The 19,385-nt window shown below is 40.8% G+C and overlaps 1 protein-coding gene across 5 annotated transcripts in view; it reads right to left on the reverse strand.

Moving 5' to 3' along the window:
- LOC132392508 (sodium-driven chloride bicarbonate exchanger-like) overlaps nt 1-19,385 on the reverse strand; it is a 274,073-nt gene that overhangs the window by 83,053 nt on the left and 171,635 nt on the right. For all 5 annotated transcript variants that reach the window (XR_009511566.1, XM_059966455.1, XM_059966453.1 and 2 more), the window contains one exon: nt 8,620-8,777. Coding sequence is in view for 4 of the 5 variants with exons in the window: in XM_059966455.1 (XP_059822438.1) it covers nt 8,620-8,777 (158 nt within the window). In the remaining variant the exon portion in view is untranslated. The remainder of the gene's footprint in view (nt 1-8,619; nt 8,778-19,385) is intronic.

Here is a 19,385-nt window from a genome sequence, read left to right on the forward strand (position 1 = left end):
GCTGATTGGCAGGAGGCAAAGAGTGGGAATTAAGGGAGCCTTTTCTGGTTGGCAGTTGGTGACTAGTGATGCTTCACAGGGGTCTGTTGGGACCAATTATTTTTATGTTATTTGTCCATGATTTGGATGATGGAATTGATGACTTTGTTGTAAAATTTGCAGATAATACGAAAACAGATAGAGGTGAATGGACAAAGAAGTGGAAGATGGAATACAGTGTTGGAAGTGTACGGTCATGCTCCTTGGTAAAAGAAATGAAAGGGTTGACTATTTTCTAAATCCAGAGAAAATACAAAAATCCGAGGCACAAAGAGACTTGGGAGTCCTTATGCAGGATTCCCTGAAGGTTAACTTTGCAGGTTGAGTCTGTGGTGAGGAAGACAAATGCAATGTTAGCATTCATTTCAAGAGGACTAGAATATGCAAGGATGTAATGTTGAGAATTTGTAAAGCATTGGTGAGGCCTCACTTGGAGTATTGTGAGCAGTCTTGGGCCCCATATCTTAGTAAAATTGTGCTGAAACTGGAGTGCGTTCTAGTGAGTTTCAGGAAGATGATTCTAGGATTGTACGGCTTGTCATATGAAGAGCATTTGATGGCTCTGGATTGTTACAAAGAGAGGTGACCCAATTGAAACCTATCGAATGGTGAAAGGCATTTATAGAGTGGATGTGGAGAGGATGTTTCCTATGGTGGGAGAGTCTAAGACCAGAGGATACAGACTCAGAATAGAGGGGTGTCCCTTTAGAATGGAGTTGAGAAGAAATTTCTTGAGCCAGCAAGTGGTGAATCCGTGGAATTTGTTGCCACAGTCAGCTGTGGAGTACAAGTCTTTATGTATCCCTAAGGAAAACGTTGATAGATTATTGATTAGTCATGGCATATGGGGGGGGGGGGGGGGTGGGTGTGGCAGGAATTTGTGGCTAAGAGGGAAAATGGATCCGCCAGGATCAAATGGCAGAGCAGACTCGATGGGCCAAATGGCCTAATTCTCCTATATCTTATGGTCTTATGGAATATAGGAAAGTACTGTTTGTTCTGTGTCTCACAGATTTTCTCATAATTAAACCTATCACACATTTTGGTGGGATGTCATAGGGCTGGTACTAAAGGAAATATTACATTTCTCACTCAATTTGATTTTGTAAAGAAATATATCCGATATTTATAATGTGTTTTTGTTTATTATGCAATGAATGGCAACTTTGTATATTTAAGGTTTACAAATTATTAGGATAGTATATCTCTAACTATGCTATTGATCTAAAACCAAGTCAAAAATTTGAGGTGATTTGCAAAATTAAACTTTTCCATGCAGAATTAAATTGAGGGAGGAGCATTTAGAACACTGATTACCCAGTTCAAAATATCTTCGACATGAAAAGACTATTTCTGTTTCAACAATGTTGCATCATCTGCAAAGTCTTTCCAGTACTTTCTGCTCTGATTTCAGTGCTGAGCGAATAGCATAAAGGTGCTCACTAGGAGGTCAAACTATACATGAGCTGTTTTTCTCTCTCCCTCCCTCTCCCTCTACATATATATATATAATACACACACACACTCTCTCACTCCTTACTGGCAGTGGCAGGAATTGAACCCGGGTCACTGGCACTGTAAAGCCTTGTGCTAACCACTACAATTACTGACCTATTATCAGCTGCTGCAATGATACTGTTCCATGGGATAATATTTGAATGGTACTTTCAATAACAATGAAACTTCCATGACACTACATCCCAGATCATTTCCACATGAGCAAAGTAACAGACACACTCTCACAAATGCAAGCAAAAATAAAGTTGAACATGACCAGAGAACAGTAGCCAGAGACAAACTTCCCACTGTTTCAGCAGCTATACTCAGTTTGCCATTTTTGCACCTGGTTATTTGCTCCCTTTCAATTGAAATGAGATTACTACTGAATTTTTTTTTTTGTCCTTCAATAGCACACACAGCCAGCAAAATGTTTTCAAAAACATTTCTACAAAGAAATTGATCACTTCCCTGACCACTTGGAAGTAAACAAAAAACTGAAGAGACCCTCCTGGGAAATATGGTTATTTGTTTCCAATAGAAAAGATGTTAGTTCCATGGAACCCCTAACCACACAACAAAGAACATAAACCACAGGGCAGTAAAACTTTGCAATTGTCTGTACAAAGAAAGCAACATCGTATAATTAGTCTCTAGGGCAATGCCTCACTGAACATAAAATGCACAATCGAATAATTGTAGTGCATGTTACACTGCAGTCATGTGACAGTGAAAAGGCATATGGTTGCTTGCCACACAGAAGCTGTAACTGGCATAAAAAGGGAAACAATGAAGTGGAATATGAAACCCTTCCATAACAGGAGCTCATGCACTGAGGACAACAAGTTTTTTTTAAAACTTCAAAGAGTTCAAAATGCAGAGAGAAAAAACCTGAACAAACTCCATTCCACAAACCCAACCAACAATTCTTCTGCCACAACTTCACATAAAAAGTTGTCAGTTTCTTAACAGATTTGGGCTACCTTAGACCTGTTGTTCCAAACTATACAAAACTCTGACAAATCATTTGATCCAGATCTGGTATTCAAACTTGACACCCTATAACTGTTGTAACGTCAACGGAGAGACACTGAAGCTAGTGTTTAGAGAAGTGTTTTATTCAACAAAATGAGACACTCTCGGAGGAAGAGGCCTCCTCAACCCAATATTCCATGACATTTTATATGCTAAAGATTAAGTGTTAACAGCAGGACAATTCTATAGTTACAATGCTTCCTTTGAACGACATAAATTTGTCACACACCTCCTTGTTCTCACCCACACACCATACACGTAAAATGAAAGTTAATCATCAGTATTTGGTTTTCAATCAGCTAGTGTTAACAGATTTAGGAAAACTATTGTTCCGGGCTGCATCTTAAATCTAATCTACAATCCATATTCATGTCTGAAGAATAGCTGCTGTTAAACTTAATATTTGTTATATACCCTAACTCCAGAATATGTCCTATCATAACTATCAAAAGCACCTGTCACCTCAACAGCAATCTCCTAATCTATCATTTGGTCAAACTTTTTGTTGCTAAATTCTATCCAGATTTTATTCGCAGACAGTTTGCAAATCACCAGTATCCAAGTTGTTTTTTCTTAATCAATTCACCTGAAAATTTCATTCCATTCTTCAAAGCCCAACAAAATCAGAGTCAGATATTTTTATCACTGGTTAATATGAAGTAATTTCTTTTGTTTTATGGCAGTAGTATAGCACAAATAAATAAAATTTACTATAAATTATAAAATAAATAAATAGTGCAAAAAAAAAAGGAATAATGTGTCAGTATTCATGGATCATTTAGAAATCTGATGGCAGGTGGAAAGAAGCTGTTCCACACCCAGTATGGGTCTTCAGACTTCTGTACCTCCTCCCAGATGTATCTATTTATCCATAAGCAATTCCCTTTCAAACCATGCTTTAGATCATTAGAAACACCAATCCAAACTTAAATGGAGTATTGTGTTCAATTCTGTTCATTGAATCATAGGAAGGATAGGACATTACAGAAGGTCCAAAGAAAGATTTATAAGAATCATCCCCAGATGAGGGACTATTGTTACAACGGTAAATTGTAGGTGCTGAGATTGAATGGAAGTCTGATCACAGTATATAAAATAATGAAGGGTTTGGAACAGTGGAAGGCTGTTACCATTGGTGATCAAGGACTAGTGGTTGCAAGTATAAGGGGAAGAGAATTAATTGTAAGAAAATAATCAGGCATAGAGATCATGAGGAAAAATTCATAAAGAAAGGGCCATGAGAACTAACTCTCACAAAAAGCTAGATGTCTTCATTCTCTCTGATAACTATTTTATGATTTTACTTTATAAATATTTTCTAAAGATGTAACTAGCAAGGTAGTTAATGGGAAAACCAGTGAACATGAAACATATTCAAAGTTTCCAAGGATTTTCATAAACTCTCACACGAGGGCTGTGACATTAGGTAAGAGTTCATGCGATTGGGATTTGGTGATGAGTTAATGTACAGAAATGTGTATGGTGGCAAACAGAAATGGTGGTTGGCTAGTTTGTCAGTTGTAAAGCTGCTTCTATCATGCCAGTCATCGATTGGCCTATTTGAAGGATGCAGCAGTACTTTCCCATTGGTTGCCTTCTGTGCCATGGCACCAGTATCCAGTTACAGGTGCCCTTCCTTTGTCTTCAGGGCACTAATTTTCACATTGAGGTCACGACCAGTGCTGAAGACCCATTGAGAAAGTACACTGCAGATACAGCAGGGCGTACGCACATGCTTAGCTAAGTATCTGTTTGTTGACTGGTCAGTGTAACTTGGCAGGACTTGGAAATTTGGTCAAAAGCTTTACTCTTTGTAAATAAATGATCAATGTGGAACTTATAATCAGTGTCTTCCGTCTCACTTAGCAAACCCGTGACCCTGCGTCCCTGTGACACAGTAAACTCTAACCAACAACCAATGAAGCAGGAGTAACTGCAATATGCAAAAGCTGCTTGTGTTACAAACCTCAGTGGGAAAGAAGGAATACAAAATCAAACAGAAAGTATCAAAAATGCGCAGACACAAGAGATTCTGCCAATACAGACCATCTTGAAAAACAAAAATGCTGGATGGTTTTATCATTTCAGAGGACCTGTCCTGGGTCCAGCACACAAGTGCTATTATGAAGAAACCACAGCAGTGCTTCTACTTCCATTGAATCTTGCAAGGATTCGGCACAACACCTAACATTTTGACAAAGGTGGGTGGTGGAGAGTATACTGACTGGTTGCATTACGGCCTGGTACAGAAACACCTCTGCTCTTGAACAGAAAATTCAACAAACATAATGGCCCAGTTCATTATGGGTAAAGCCCTCTCCACCACTGAGCACATCTACACAGAGCTCTCTCACAAGAGAGAGCAGCATCCATCATCAAGGAACCCTCACCATCTAGACCATGCTCTCTCTTCACACAGCTGCCATCAGGAGAAGGTACAGAATCCCCAGAATCCATACCACCAGGTTCAGGAATTATCCCTCAACCATCAGGCTCTTAAACCAGTGGGGATAACTTCACTTGCCCTACCACTGAATTGTTTCCACAAGTATGGACCCATTTTCAAGAATTCTTCATCTCATGTTCTCTATTTATTGCTTATTGTTTATTATTTTTCTTTTGTATTTGAAGAGTTTGCTGCCTTTTGCACATTGATTGCATGTCTGTTCTGTTGGGTACAGTCTTTCATTGATTCTAATATGTGTCTTGGATTTACTGAGTAAGCCTGCTAGAAAATGAATCTCAGGATTGTATATGATGACATATATGTAACTTGAAAATAAATTTACTTTGGATTTTGGAGTTTGGAACTCAACAGCTCCAGCTGCATATATATAGGGAAAAGAACAGTCAATGTTTTGGCTAAAATACCCTGGTTTTGGCCTGAAATGTGGACTATTCATTTTCCTAACCTGCTTAGTTTTTCCTACATTTTGTGTGCGGTACCAAAAATGCTCAGGTCAGGCAGCAAGTGTGGTTGAGAAACAGAGTCAACATGTTCATCAGCATTCTGAGAGACAATTTAGGTAAGGGGGCTAGGAAGTTTCAAAGGAGAGGGAGATGGGAAAATGGGTAGAAAGAATGGAAAATCAACGTTTGTAGATGATGGAAGCCTGGCAAATGTCGATCTTCATCATTATGTACCGTGTCATATGACGTAGACGATCACGGTCTATCCATGACCATGATTGTTCCTGACAAATATTTCTACAGAAGTAGTTTGCCATTGTCTTCTTCTGGGCAGCGTCTCAATAGACAATAGGTGCAGAAGTAGACCATTCGGCCCCTCGAGTCTGCATCGCCATTCTGAGATCATGGCTGATCATTCACTATCAATACCCAGTCCCTGCCTTGTCCCCATATCCCTTGATTCCCCTATCCATCAGATATCTATCTAGCTCTTTCTTGAAAGCATCCAGAGAATTGGCCTCCACCGTCTTCCGAGGCAGTGCATTCCACACCTCCACAACTCTCTGGGAGAAGAAGCTCTTCCTCAACTCTGTTTTAAATAACTGACCTCTTATTCTCAATCCATGCCCTCTGGTACTGGACTCTCCCAACATCTGGAACATATTTCCTGCCTCAATCCTATCAAATCCTTTAATTATCTTAAACGTTTCAATCAGATCCCCTCTCAATCTCCTCAATTCCAGTGTGTACAAGCCCAATCTCTCTAATCTCTCTGCGTAAGACAGCCCTGCCATCCCAGGAATCAACCTAGTGAATCTACGCTGCACTTCCTCAATTGCCAGAATGTCCTTCCTTAAACCTGGAGACCAAAACTGTACACAATATTCCAGGTGTGGTCTCACCAGGGCCCTCAAAGGTTGTCTGCCTGGCGTCAGTGGTCACATAACTAGGATTTGTGATATGCACCCGCTGCTCATACCACCATCCACCACCTGCTCCCATGACTTGACATGACGCTGATCAGGAGAGAGGGGCTAAGCAGGTGCTACACTTTGCCCAAGGGTGACCTGCAGGCTAGTGGAGGGAAGGAGTGCCTGACACCTCTTTTGGTAGACGTATCTCAGCCCACCATACATAATCTCCATATGTAATTGTCTTTGAACAAAAAAAGTCAAATATACATAGATAACAGGAAGGTACAGAAAGTATGAGCAGACTCGATGGGCTGAATGGCTTAATTCAGCTCCTCATGGTCCCATGGAATTAAGATGACAAATTTGTTAGTATTTACTGGAAAGGGCTGCACTTTAAGAGCAGAGTTAAATTTCGGTCTCCTTACAGAGGAAAGGATAGGCTTGTCAGACACATAGTGGAAATAAATACAAGAAAGTTGCAGAGCTGGAAATGCAGAGCAACACACGTCAAATGCTGGAGGAACTCAGTAGGTCAGGCAACATCTATGGAAACGGACAAACAGTCAATGTCTTGGGGCTGAGGAAGGGGCTCAGCCAAAACTTCAACTGTTTATTCATTTCCATCAATGCCTGATTCATTAATGGAATTAATGAATTCCTCCAGCTGAGTTCCTCCAGCATTTTGTAGAAGTATATTAAATGGGACTTGCATGTCTCCCATTCCCTCATTCTCGTTCAGGACTGCTCAGACTTTAAAAGATGAACTGTGAGAGATGCAGAAGTACTAAAACCTGACTAGTTTTGATTGACCAGCAGCAGACACATTGTGGATTAACATGACCTACTTTCTCACGAGAAACATGCTAAATGCATTAAGAGCAACATCATTAAAAATGCTTCTGACACTGACGATGACTCAGCTGAGCACGATTCTTCTGTGTCAACATCGATAATTGTGGTCTGAAAATCTATGATGGGGAAAAAAAATTTAAAGAATACAAATGTTTCTCCCTTATGTCAGATTATTTACATCCAAAACATTGAAGCGCTTGTAACATAGAAGGTATCCTACAAGTAACTTTATCTATCAATGCCACATTAATAATTAAACTTTTCTCATCTCCGTGAATATTAATGTAGCAGCGATCCTTCATGAGCTCATTGCAAAACCTCTGTCTTAATAAATGTCACCAACCTCACCACCACACTCATTATAGTTCTCCGAGTTTTATTTCCTTACACCCAGAATCATATTGTAAACTAGATTTGAACAAGGATAACACTTCTTTCGATGGACTCTAAAAAATTATCCTCTTAAAAAGTAGTTTTCCGCTTTCGTCAAATCAACCGTAAGTGGGAAAATGAAGCAACTTAGCAACACAGGAGAACTTTAAGGGAACATTTTACAAAGGAAAAAAAAATCAATTTTTGGAAACGTAAACATTTTCCATGGGTGGCAGGGTCGAGATACATCTCTACCAAAGGAGGTGTAGGGCAGTCTTTCTCTCCGCTAGCCTGCAGGTCACCCTTGGGCAAGGTGTATTATCTGCTTAGCCCCCGGGTAAGGGTCATGTGAAGTCATAGGAGCAAGTGGTGAATGGCTGTATGAGCAATTGGTGCACATCAGAAGTCCTGGTTTAGCGACCACTGCTGCCAGGCAGACAATCTCTGAAGAGTATTGAGAATGGCTTGGGTCACCCGTCTTGTAAGGACACTGCCCACAAAAAGGCAATGACAAAACACTTCAGCAGAAAAATTTGCCAAGAACAATCATGGTCATAGATTATGATCAACCACGTCATATGACACTGCACATAACTAAAGAATGAACAAAGATTTACCTTCTTTTCAAGAAAATTTTCTATTCTGTTCAATTCAAGCCACAGGGGCTCAGAAGTCTCATTTTGACATAAAATAAGTGGAGCTATAAGGGAGGCTAGAGTCAAAGCAGTCCACCAATCCCTGATAGTTTCATTGGTGTTAGGGGAATAAACAATAATTTCTCATTGGTGTGAGCAGAGGGCCTAATATCTTTCACCTTAGCAATTTGTTCCCAAATGATCTAAAATATTTGAGTTTCCAAGATTAGACTTAAAAGAGAACATATTGTGCTAACGGTCCTTATCAGCTGAAATGTTTTGGGTTCTAATTGATGTTTCAGCACGTTCATTATGAACAGCTGCTTATCAGAGAGTAACAAGCAACGTGCATCTGCAAGACTGACCGTGTTGGGATCGGAACTTCAGCAACTCCAGATAGAACAGCAGCTGGAGATAGACGAACAAATGCAACAATTGATCGATCCAGAAATTCAAGTTCTCCGACTAAGATATTTGAAGCCTCTGCGCCTGGAGGTATCTTTTTCATAAAGTGCATATCCACCTAAAAGAGAACAACATAATAATAAAAAAAATAGTTATCTAGGTACAGGTCGATAGCAGCCAGGTTAAGTGGTTCAGCACGGACTAGATGGGCTGATGGGCCTGTCTTTGTATGATTCTATGTAATTAGGATCAATAAGTCATATCTGAATAAGTGGCAAATATGATCTATAAGAAGTCACTCTATTATAATTTTAGACAAATTCTAGTTTTAGATAGATGGTAAGTTGAGAGACGAAACAGTCAGCATTTTAGGTTAATTTTGCTTCCATGTTCAAGCACAAGGCTGACAACCTCAGGCCAAATGCTTCTTGGCCTGCTGAGTATTTTCAGCATTTCCTGGTTTGTGGCAGATGGTGACTTCATTGGTCAGGTGGAAAGAAGCAATGTAGATAGTGGAGGAGAAAGGTGAGATAGAAAGGGGAACAGTGAGTGTGGCAGCGGGGGGGGGGGTGGGAAATGAGTGATACAGTGAGTGGGCAGACAAGGGATGCAAGGAATAAAGTGATAGAAACTAGCGCAGCCAGAAGGCAGCGAAGAAAACATGAACATATCTCCAATATAGAACTGAGAACATTGGTATTTGTGTTTTTAAAAATATAACCAAAACAAAATCAGCATCTGTTATGCACTGCTGCAATAAAACATCTTTCTTGTGAGTCTTAGAAGTGGTCAGTATTGTAAATCTATAGTGCCCCTGACAACTTCTGGCTCAAAATCAACAGTACTCTGTCCTGTTATTCGGTTGTTGAAATAGGGGTCAAGACTGTGGAGATTTTGCATTTCTGACTGAAAAATAGCTTTTCCTGTTGTAAAAGGGGCAGCCCTATCTTGCAATTTACTCACCACATTAATTCCAATTCATTGTCCCCATCTCACAGAATACTGCTGAAAGGTGCCCCACTTCAGAGTGCCAGCTGAAAGAGCCCTTGTCTCATAAAGAAAGGTGCAACTCAATCCCACACTGTCAACCTAATATTGCAATTTGACAGATCATTAAATACTTTAAAAATACATTTCAAATGTCAAAAAATGTCCACTTAGTTGCAGCATTAAAAAAGAATGAAGAATTATGAAATTAGTTCCTGGAGCTCAAAGGTAATTTTTAAGAATACTGGATAAAAATAAAATCTGATCTATATTCAGTCAGTGCACTGTGCACCCCTAATGTTATCCCTTACACAGCATAAACACCAGGATTATTTTTAGTATCATGTTTTCCAACTAACAAATGGCACCCAAGTCTACTGGGAATATGTACTTGTGCTTAGTAATGTTATTGAAGTGAAAATTTACTTTAAATAGATATAAACTACAAAATAACTCCCTCTGTCAAAAGAATCTCTAAATCTGTATTTTACAGTTTACAATTTATCATAATTGCATGGAATGGGGATCATCCTCTTCTTTACATTCACATAAAAATGCTACTTAATTTATATGCTGTTCATCTTTCACGATCTACTGCAATGCGTCAAAAACAGCAACATAAGGTGGCAGTCACAGCAAAGAGAACAGTAGAATGGCTGTCCTGGCAACTACAATAGTGAAATGCCTGAAAGGTTTATACTAAATTAGCCTTAAAAACTGCAATTGCAACACTGTGCTGCATTCTCTCAAGGAGTGTATGGGATTAAATTCTGTCTTAATTAACTGTGCACTTGGCTTGAGTCTTTATTAATTCCTTTCTAATTATTTCAAATATTCAATCCCTCCTCTGTTAACCAGCTTTATGTGAGTTTGAATCTTCTGTTGCTTTGTAGAACAACTCTTCCAAAAGAAATTAGTTTATACATCACATAATATTTCCCATATCTACAGATAAATATTGACACCTAAGTGCATTAATGGGAACAGAACCTCCACACATTTACTGTTTCATTATCTCATCATACATCCATATTACATCATGTACGTTATCAGCATCATATTGATATTTACAATATTAATAATGCACAGGCTACGTTTCTACGCATCCACATTTGTGACAAACTTGATGTTGATTTCAGCTAAAGCAGTTCATACATGTAAAAAAACCTTTGCTTTTACCATTTTCATTGGCAGGGGGTTGGCAGCTAGAGCACAGTCAGAAAATGTTGGTATTGAGAGGAAGTTAGATGTCATGTCCAGTAAAAACAGACAGGAATGAATTAATAGACACAATGGGACAGGCAGCTTGAAGTGTGCGTATTTTAATGCTAAGAGTATTATGGGTAAGGGTGATGAACTTGCAGCTGGTGGAACTATGATGTTGTGACCATTACAGATACTTGGTTGAGAGAAGCTCCGGGATTTCAATGTTTTAGAATAAGTATAGGAGGAGGTAAAAGTGATGGAGGAGTGAAATTCCAAGATTAATCAGGGACAAGAACACAACTGCAGTCAGAGGAAACATAATCAAGGGCTCATCCACTCCAGATTAAATTAGTTCCAGCTGACTCCAGATCATCAGTCGAAATGGCAAGAACTCAAAACCAAGAAAGACCTTCTAAAAGCCACTAGGATATTGAGGATCATGTTGTGAGAGGTATAAAAACAATAGAGTTGTTGTAATGGGAAACTTTAACTTCCTTGATATAGGCTGGCAGCTCCATAGTGCAAGGGGTATAGAATTTGTCATGTGTATCCAGGAGGGTTTCTTAAATAACTGTGTTGAATATCACTGGCATATGTTGTGAAATTTGTTGTTCTGCAGCAGCAGTATATTCCAATACAGAACAATAAAAAACTATACATGACAATAAGTAGATATATAATTAAAAATGAAATCAAATAAATAATGCAAAAAGAGAGGGGAAAATAGTGAGGAAGTGTTCATGGTCCATTCAGAAATCTGATGGCAGAGAGGAGCAAGCAGTTCCTGAAACGTTGAGCATGTGTCCTCAGGCTCCTATGCCTCCTCATTGATTGCTACAACACCACTCAGCGAGCCGATCTATCTCACTGTTGTGTGCCTCTTCATCACCACCTGAAATTCTGCCAACAATAATTATGCCTTCAACAAATTTATAACAGGCACAGTCATGGGTGTAGAAAGAGTAGTGGGCGAAACACACATCCTTGAGGTGCGCTAGTGTTGATTGTCAGTGAGGAAGAGACATTATTTCCAATCTGCTCAGACTCCAGTTGAGAATGTCAAGGATCCACTTGCGGAAGGAGGTGCTGAGACCCAGGATTTGGAGCTTGTTGATTAAGAACTGAAGGCGTGATTGTGTTGAATGCTGAGCTGTAATCAATGAACAGCAGTCTGACTTGGGTATTACTATTGTCTAGGTGATCCAAGGCCAAGTGGAGAGCCAGTGAGATTGTATCCGCCATCTGAAGGTTCACCCTCTTGAAAGAAATTTTGACATCGGCCTCCAAGACAGAGATCGCGGGGTTACCAGATGCCGCAGGGAGTCGCACAGGTGTAGTTTTATTCTCCTTTTCAAAATATGCATAAAATGCATGGAGCTCATCTGAGAGTGAAGCATCACAACCATTCATGATGCTCCTTTTTGCTTTGTAGGAAGTAATGACCTCCAAACCCAGCCAGAATTGATGTGCATCTGATTCTGCCTATAATCTCAATTGGAATTGATTTTTAGCTCTTAAATTGTCCTTCCATTGATCATATATGTACTTCTTGTACTCTTGCATTCTACAGATCGAGCCCTCAGCAGACTCTAGATCTCTGAGTTCATCCACAGTTTTTGGTTCGGGTTCTTGAAGGCACAGACTCATCCACACAGGTCTTGATGAGTCAGTGACAACTGTGGCGTTTTTATTCAGTTTTGAAGATGAATCCCTGAATATTGTCCAGTCCACTGACTCAAAGTAGTCCTGTCAGCACTCCTCCACCTCTCTTAACCATACTTTTGTGGTCCTCACCACTGCTGTTGCAGTCTTTAGTCTCTGTCTACATGCTGGGAGAAGAGGTACAACCAGGTGATTGGACTTACTGCACCTGATGAGTCAGTGGGAAAACATTTAGGGAATAGTGATCACAACTCCTTCAGTTTTAGGACAGCTCTAGATAATGCCTTCTGACACGGTCGTGGATAGAGAAAAGACCATGATCGCCCAGGTCATATGACACAGCATATAATGATGATGATGATAACAGATGATCAGTATGGACCTTGTGGGAGGGTATTAAATTGGAGCAGGATAAATTAGCCAGGAACTAGAGAAAGTTAATTGGGAAGAGCTCTTTTTGGGCATGCCCACATCTGACATATGGAAGGTACTTGGAGAACAAACTCCACCAAGTACACAAAAGATATATTCCAAAAGAAGGGTGGACAAGGATGGCAAGGACAGGGAACCTTGGATGTTAAGAGGGGTGGTGAATTTAGTCAAGCAAAAAAGGAAATGCATGTAAGTTTAGGAAAATAAGATGAAACAGAACTCTTGAGAAATATAAAGAAGCCAGAAAAGAACTAAGAGAATTAAGAAAGCCAAGAAATATCCCTGGCAAGTAGAATTAAAGAGAATTCCAAGGCATTTTATAAATACATCAAGGGCAAGAAAATATCTAGGTCATACAACTCAAGTATAAAACAGGACCATGTGCTTGGAAGCAAAGGGTGTGGGTGAAGTCCTAAATCAGTACTTTGCCTCAGTATTTACCAAGGAGAAGGACATGGAGGTCAGGAAGATCAGTGTGTAATGTCTTAATTTCCTACAGCATTTCAAGATAGAGAAGAAGGTAGTGTGGGGTCTCAAAGAACTTTAAGTAGATGCATCCCCCAAGGCTTAAAGGAATATACCCCAGGAGTTTGAGAGGGAAGAGAGGGTATTACTGGGGCTTTAACCAATCTTTGTGTTCCCTCGAAATACAGGTGAGGTCCTGGAGGACTGGCGAGCAGCTGCCGTAGTTCCATTATTCAAGGAAGGAAGCAAGCATGATCCTGGAGATCATAGACTGGTGAATCTCATATCAGTCATGGGGATTGTTAGGGATAAGATTTATGAGCAATTGGACATCTATGACCTAATCAATGGCAACCAGCATGGCTTTGTCACCTCCTCAAAAAACTCAGTTAGGGACAAAACTTGCCTCACACAAAGATGACTGATGAAAGTAGAGCTGAGAATGATGTCTATGGATTGATTTTAGTAAGGAATTTGACAAGGTCCTCAAGGGAGACTCATACAGGCCCTGAGAAGACATAAGGTAGTGGTTGATGGGATTTATTCTCGCTGAAGCTCTGTAACTAGTGGTTTTCTGTAGGGATTAAAACGTGGATGCGTAGGTTGGTGAGAGTGCAGATAATAGGAAGATAGTGTAGAATTCTGGCAAAGGATACAGTGTGATATAATTCAGTAGCAGATATTGGTAGAGAAATGGCAGATGGAGTTTAACCACAGCCAAATATGAAGTGTTGCACCTGGGAGATCAATTGTGAAGAGACAGTACACTGTTAAGACTCTTAACAGTGTTGATGAGCAGAGAAATCATGGGGTGCAGTTGCATAGCTCCCAACCAGCAGCTGCACAGGTAAAGAAGGCATATGGTAGGCTGGCCTTTATTGGTGAAGAAATTGAGTTCAAAAGTCAGGAAGTTATACTGAAGCTTTTATAAAATTCTAGTTAGACTGCAAATGGAGTATTACATTCAGTGATTGTCACCCCGGTATAGGAAGGATGTTGAGGCTCTGAAGAGGGTGCAAAAGAGGCTTTTCTCAGGATGCTTCCCGGATGAGAGGACACGTTCTAAGAAGTGAGATTGGACAAACTTGGGTTGCTTTCCCTCTGGAACAGCAGAGGCTGATGGGAAATTTGATAGAGGATTAAATGTTTATGGAAGGAACAGATAGTATCTTTTTCCCTGAGTTGAAATGCATTGAAGATGAGGTGAAAACGTTCAAAGGAGATGCAGAGGACAAATTGTTTTCCTGTTTTTTTTTACACAGAGGGAATGCCTAGAATGTGTTTGCTTGTGATGGTAATGGAGATAGATACGTTAGCGGCTGTTCAAAGGGCCCTAAGATGGGCATGTGAATATATTGCAAATGAAAGGACATTATGTGGGCAGAAGGAATGAGCTGAGCTGGGCAGTTGATTTCTAATTTAATTAGCTTAGCACAATATTGTTAGCCAAAGGGCCTGTTCCTGTGTTGTCTTCTATGTTTTTCTTCTACGCTTAAAGTAATATGGCATTCTGTATATCCTTTGATTTATTCCAGTATGGAATGATGAAGGAATTTAATTAAAATTTAATTTTAATTCTCCATGTCTTTTCATCCAAAATCTATTTACCCCTACACAGACATACAAGTTAGAAACAGAAGTAGACCACTCCATTTCTTATATGAATGCCTTAATGTAACTTAAATAAGGTACTTTATGGAAAAAAAATCATTTGTTTGTTATGTGCTGTGTCATTTGACCTAGGTGATCATGGTCATTCCATGACAATTTTCTATAAAGTGGTTTGCCACTGCCTTCTTCGCAGTGTCTTTACAAGACACGTGACCACAGCCATTATCAATACTGTTCAGAGATTGTCTGTCTGACATCAGCGGTCACATAACTAGGATTGTGATATGCACCAGCTGCTGATACAACCAATCACCACCTGCTCCCATGACTTCACATGACCCTGATTTGGGGTGGGGGCTAAGTAGGTGCTAAACCTTGTTCAAGGGTGACCTGTAGGCGAGCAGAGGGAAGGAGCGCTTTACAACTCCTTTGGCAGAGACACATCTCCACCCCACTTTTCAAAAAAAAACTTTCCTATAAAGCTACACTTTCTACCCATGGGAATACACTGCACCAAAATATCCAGAGTCTACTTCACTCCGATTTTTTGATTTTTTCCTTCTTAGGGACAGTATTTATGGGCATTTGGAGTAGCATAGTCTGATTAGAGTTAGTCAGTATAGCATTATGAAGGACAAGTGACCTCATGGGCATGATTGACTTTTTCAAAGTAACAAAAATTGATGACAGTAGAATGGTGGATGTATTGAATTTAAGATTCAAGACTGTTTAATGCAATTTCCAGTGCACAAGAGTAAAGGAGAATGGAATAACTGTTACTGTGGATCTGATGGAGCGCAAAAAAAAACACAAAAAGATAAAGAACATAATAATAAGGAGCACAACAAATATAAATAGGTAAGGTAGCTTATAAACATAGCTCAATTGTATGTCCATAAGTGATGGTAGGCACAGGAGTGTTTGTACTTAAGTTGACTCTGACAGGAAAGGATAGTGGTGGGGGGAGTATAGCAGGGTGAGTTAGTGGGTGGAGGTGTTGATCAGCTTTCTGCTTTATTGCTTGGGAACAGCAACTGTTTTTGAGTCCGGTGGTCTAGACGTGGATGCGATATAGCCTCCTCCCTGATGGGAGTGGAACAAACAGTCCGTGAGCAGAATGTGGGGGGGGGGGAATCCTCCATGATACTGCTGACATTCTCCCAGCGCCTCTCGGTCTATACGCCGTGGATAGTGCCAGCGATGCATTGCGCAGTTCTGACTCCCCGTTGCAGAGCTTTCCTCTCCACTGCTGTGCAGTTTTGGTACCATGCACCGATGCAGCATTTTTGCATGCTATCTACTGCACATCGGAAGAAGGTCATGAATATAGATGTGCACACTCCAGCTCCCTTCAGCCTCCTCAGAAAGTAGAGGCCATGGTGAGCTTTCTTGAAAATGTAGATGTGTTCTGGGACCACGAGAGTTTATGTGAGATATGCACTCCCAGGAGTTTGAAACTGCTCACAGTTTCGACTGTTGTGCCATCGCTGTAAAGTGGAGTCTGAGTGATGCAAGTTCTCCTGAACTCGTCGACACTGAGGAAGAGATTATTTTCCTTGCACCCAGCCTTGAGCTCTTCTACCTCCTCTGTTGGCTGTCTCATTGTTGTTTGTGATGAACCTCAACACCGTCACCACATCGGCGAGTTTGACAATGCGATTCCTCGGGTCATTCAGTCACGGGCGATCAGAGTGTACAGCAGTGAGGTCTGTACGCCGTCATGGGGGGGAAGGGGCAGCAGTGTTGAGAACGAGGAGGAGGGAGGAGCACTGTGCATCCGGACTCTCTGGTTAGAAAGTTCAACATTCAGTTGTACTGTGGTGTATTTAGACCGAGGGGTAGGAGTTTGTTCACCAAGGTTTGTTAGACCATGAATACTGTTGAATAATCTTGAAAAGTCTTAAATACTGAACTGAAATCCAGAAGCAACATTCTGACATAAGTTATGACTTCAAAACATGAAGCAAATTCAAAGGAAAACACAAGAGTCTGAAATGTGAGTAACGTCGTTCTTTACTTTAAGCGAGGTGCACTAGTATCACATGGTAGCATGATGATTTATGCAATTTGTGTATTTATACACATAATGCTTAATGAATTATTTAAATGAACAAACCTGCTTAATCAAAAAAATATAGGCACACAGATATATGCACACACACACAAGATTACTCAAACATTACTGAAATATTCAATACACAACTTAAGAGTCCCTTTTTTTCTAGGTGTGTCAGGGACAGGTGCATGACAGACGCTATGGCATCTGTCATGGAGCAGTTCTGTCGGTAAACTTATTGGTGAGGGTCCAGTGTGGCAGGAATAGAATTTTTGGTGCGTGCGATTAGCAGCCATTCAAAGCTCTTCTTGATGATTGGTGTCAGCTATTTTGTTCTGAAGGTGTAGGGTTCTTTGGCACAGGGATGACAGTTGCTGATTTGAAGCATGTGGGGGCAGCAGCCTGGATCAGCGAGGTGGCGAAGATATCCATGAAGATGTCAGCGAGCTCTGGGTACTCAGCCTGGGGTGTTGTCTGGCCCAGCAGCCTCACAGGGGTTGGCACTCTACAGTTCTTCTCATGTCTGCTGCTGCTACAGACAGTGTTTGCTCACCTGGGGGGAGGGTTAGCTTTCGTGGCTGGTGCTGCGCTGCATGCATCGAAGCATGCCGTAAAAATTGTTTATAGAGTGTCAGGGAGGAGGGAGTCGCTGGTGCCCATCTAGGCTGTTTTTCCTTAACTAGTCAGCAATGCCCTTGATGCCCAGCCAGATACACCGAGGATAGTTATTACAGAGGTATTCCTGAATTTTTTTTGTTTGTAGACAGTCTTTGCCATCTTGGTGCTTAAGATGAGGTTTCTTCTGGCTGCACTGAGAGCTGTTCTGTCTCCCAATATGAAAGCAGTGTCCTATGCTTTTAGTAGGGAGTGCAGATCTGTGTTTAGTCAGGGCTGCGGGATTACTGTTCTTGAGGTAGCGGTGTTGTCCATACACTTACAGATGTAGCCAGTGATATAGAACCATAGAACACTACAGCACAGTACAGGCCCTTCAGCCCTCCATGTTGTGCTGACCTATATAATCCTCAAAAAATAGTACTAAGCCCACACTACCCCAAAACCCTCCATTTTTCATCCATGTGCCTGTCCAAGAGGCTCTTAAATACTGCTAATGTTTTAGCCTCCACCACCATCCCTGGCAAGTCATTCCAGGCACTCACAACCCTCTGTGTAAAAAAACTTACCCCTGATGTCTCCCCTAAACTTCTCTCCCTTAATTTTATACATATGCCCTCTGGTGTTCGCTATTGATGCTCTGGGAAATAGGTACTGACTATCCACCCTATCTATGCCTCTCATAATCTTGTAGATCTCTATCAAGTCCCCTCTCATTCTTCTACACTCCAAAGAGAAAAGTCCCAGCTCTGCTAACCTTGCTTCATATGACTTGTTCTCCAAACCAGGCAACATCCTGGTAAATCTCCTCTGCACCCTCTCCATAGCTTCCACATCCTTCCTATGATGAGGTGATCAGAACTGAACACAATATATGAAGCATATACCTCAGGGTAAGTATCTTCTCCGTTTGTCGCAGATTTTAGTAAAGTCTTTGAAAAGTTTTGCCATGCTAAGTTCATCCAGAAAGTCATAATCCATTGTGAATTTGGGATTGCCTGCCCACAGAAGGCAGAAATCAGTAGATGGAGTGTATTCTGCCTGGAGGTTGGTGAACCATGGTGTTCTGCAGCGATCTTTTCTGGAACTTCTGCTCTTAGAAATAACTTGGGCAGGGAGGTGGAAGAGTGGGTTAGTATGTTTGCAGATGACATGAAGATTGATGGTGTTGTGGATAGTGTAGAAGGCTGCCACAGGTAATACCAGGACATGGATAGGATGCAGAACTGTGCTGAGAAGTGGTGAATAGAGCTCAAACTAGGAAAGTGTAAAGTAAATTACTTTGGGAGGTTGAATTTGAAGGCAGAGTACAGAGTTAATGGCAGGATTCCTAGCAGTGTGCAGGAACCAGGGGATTTTGGGATTCACGTCCGTAGATCCTTCAAAATTGGCACACAGGTAGATAGGGTGGCTAATAAAATATATGGTGTTGGCCTTCATTTGTCAGGGGATTAAGTTCAAGAGCAGAAAAGTAATGGTGCAGCTCTCTTAAACCATTGTTAGACAACACTTGGAATATTGTGTTCAGTTCTGGTTGCTTCATTATTGGAAAGATGTGGAAGCTATAGAAAGGCGGCAGTGGAGATTCACCAGAATGCTGCCTAGATTAGAGAGCACATCTTATGAGTTATAGCTGTGTGAGCTCAGATGTTTCTCTTTGGAATGAAGGAGGATGCAGTCAGTTTGGGGAGG

Source organism: Hypanus sabinus, chromosome 4, assembly GCF_030144855.1.
Source record: "Hypanus sabinus isolate sHypSab1 chromosome 4, sHypSab1.hap1, whole genome shotgun sequence".
Lineage (NCBI taxonomy): Eukaryota > Metazoa > Chordata > Chondrichthyes > Myliobatiformes > Dasyatidae > Hypanus > Hypanus sabinus.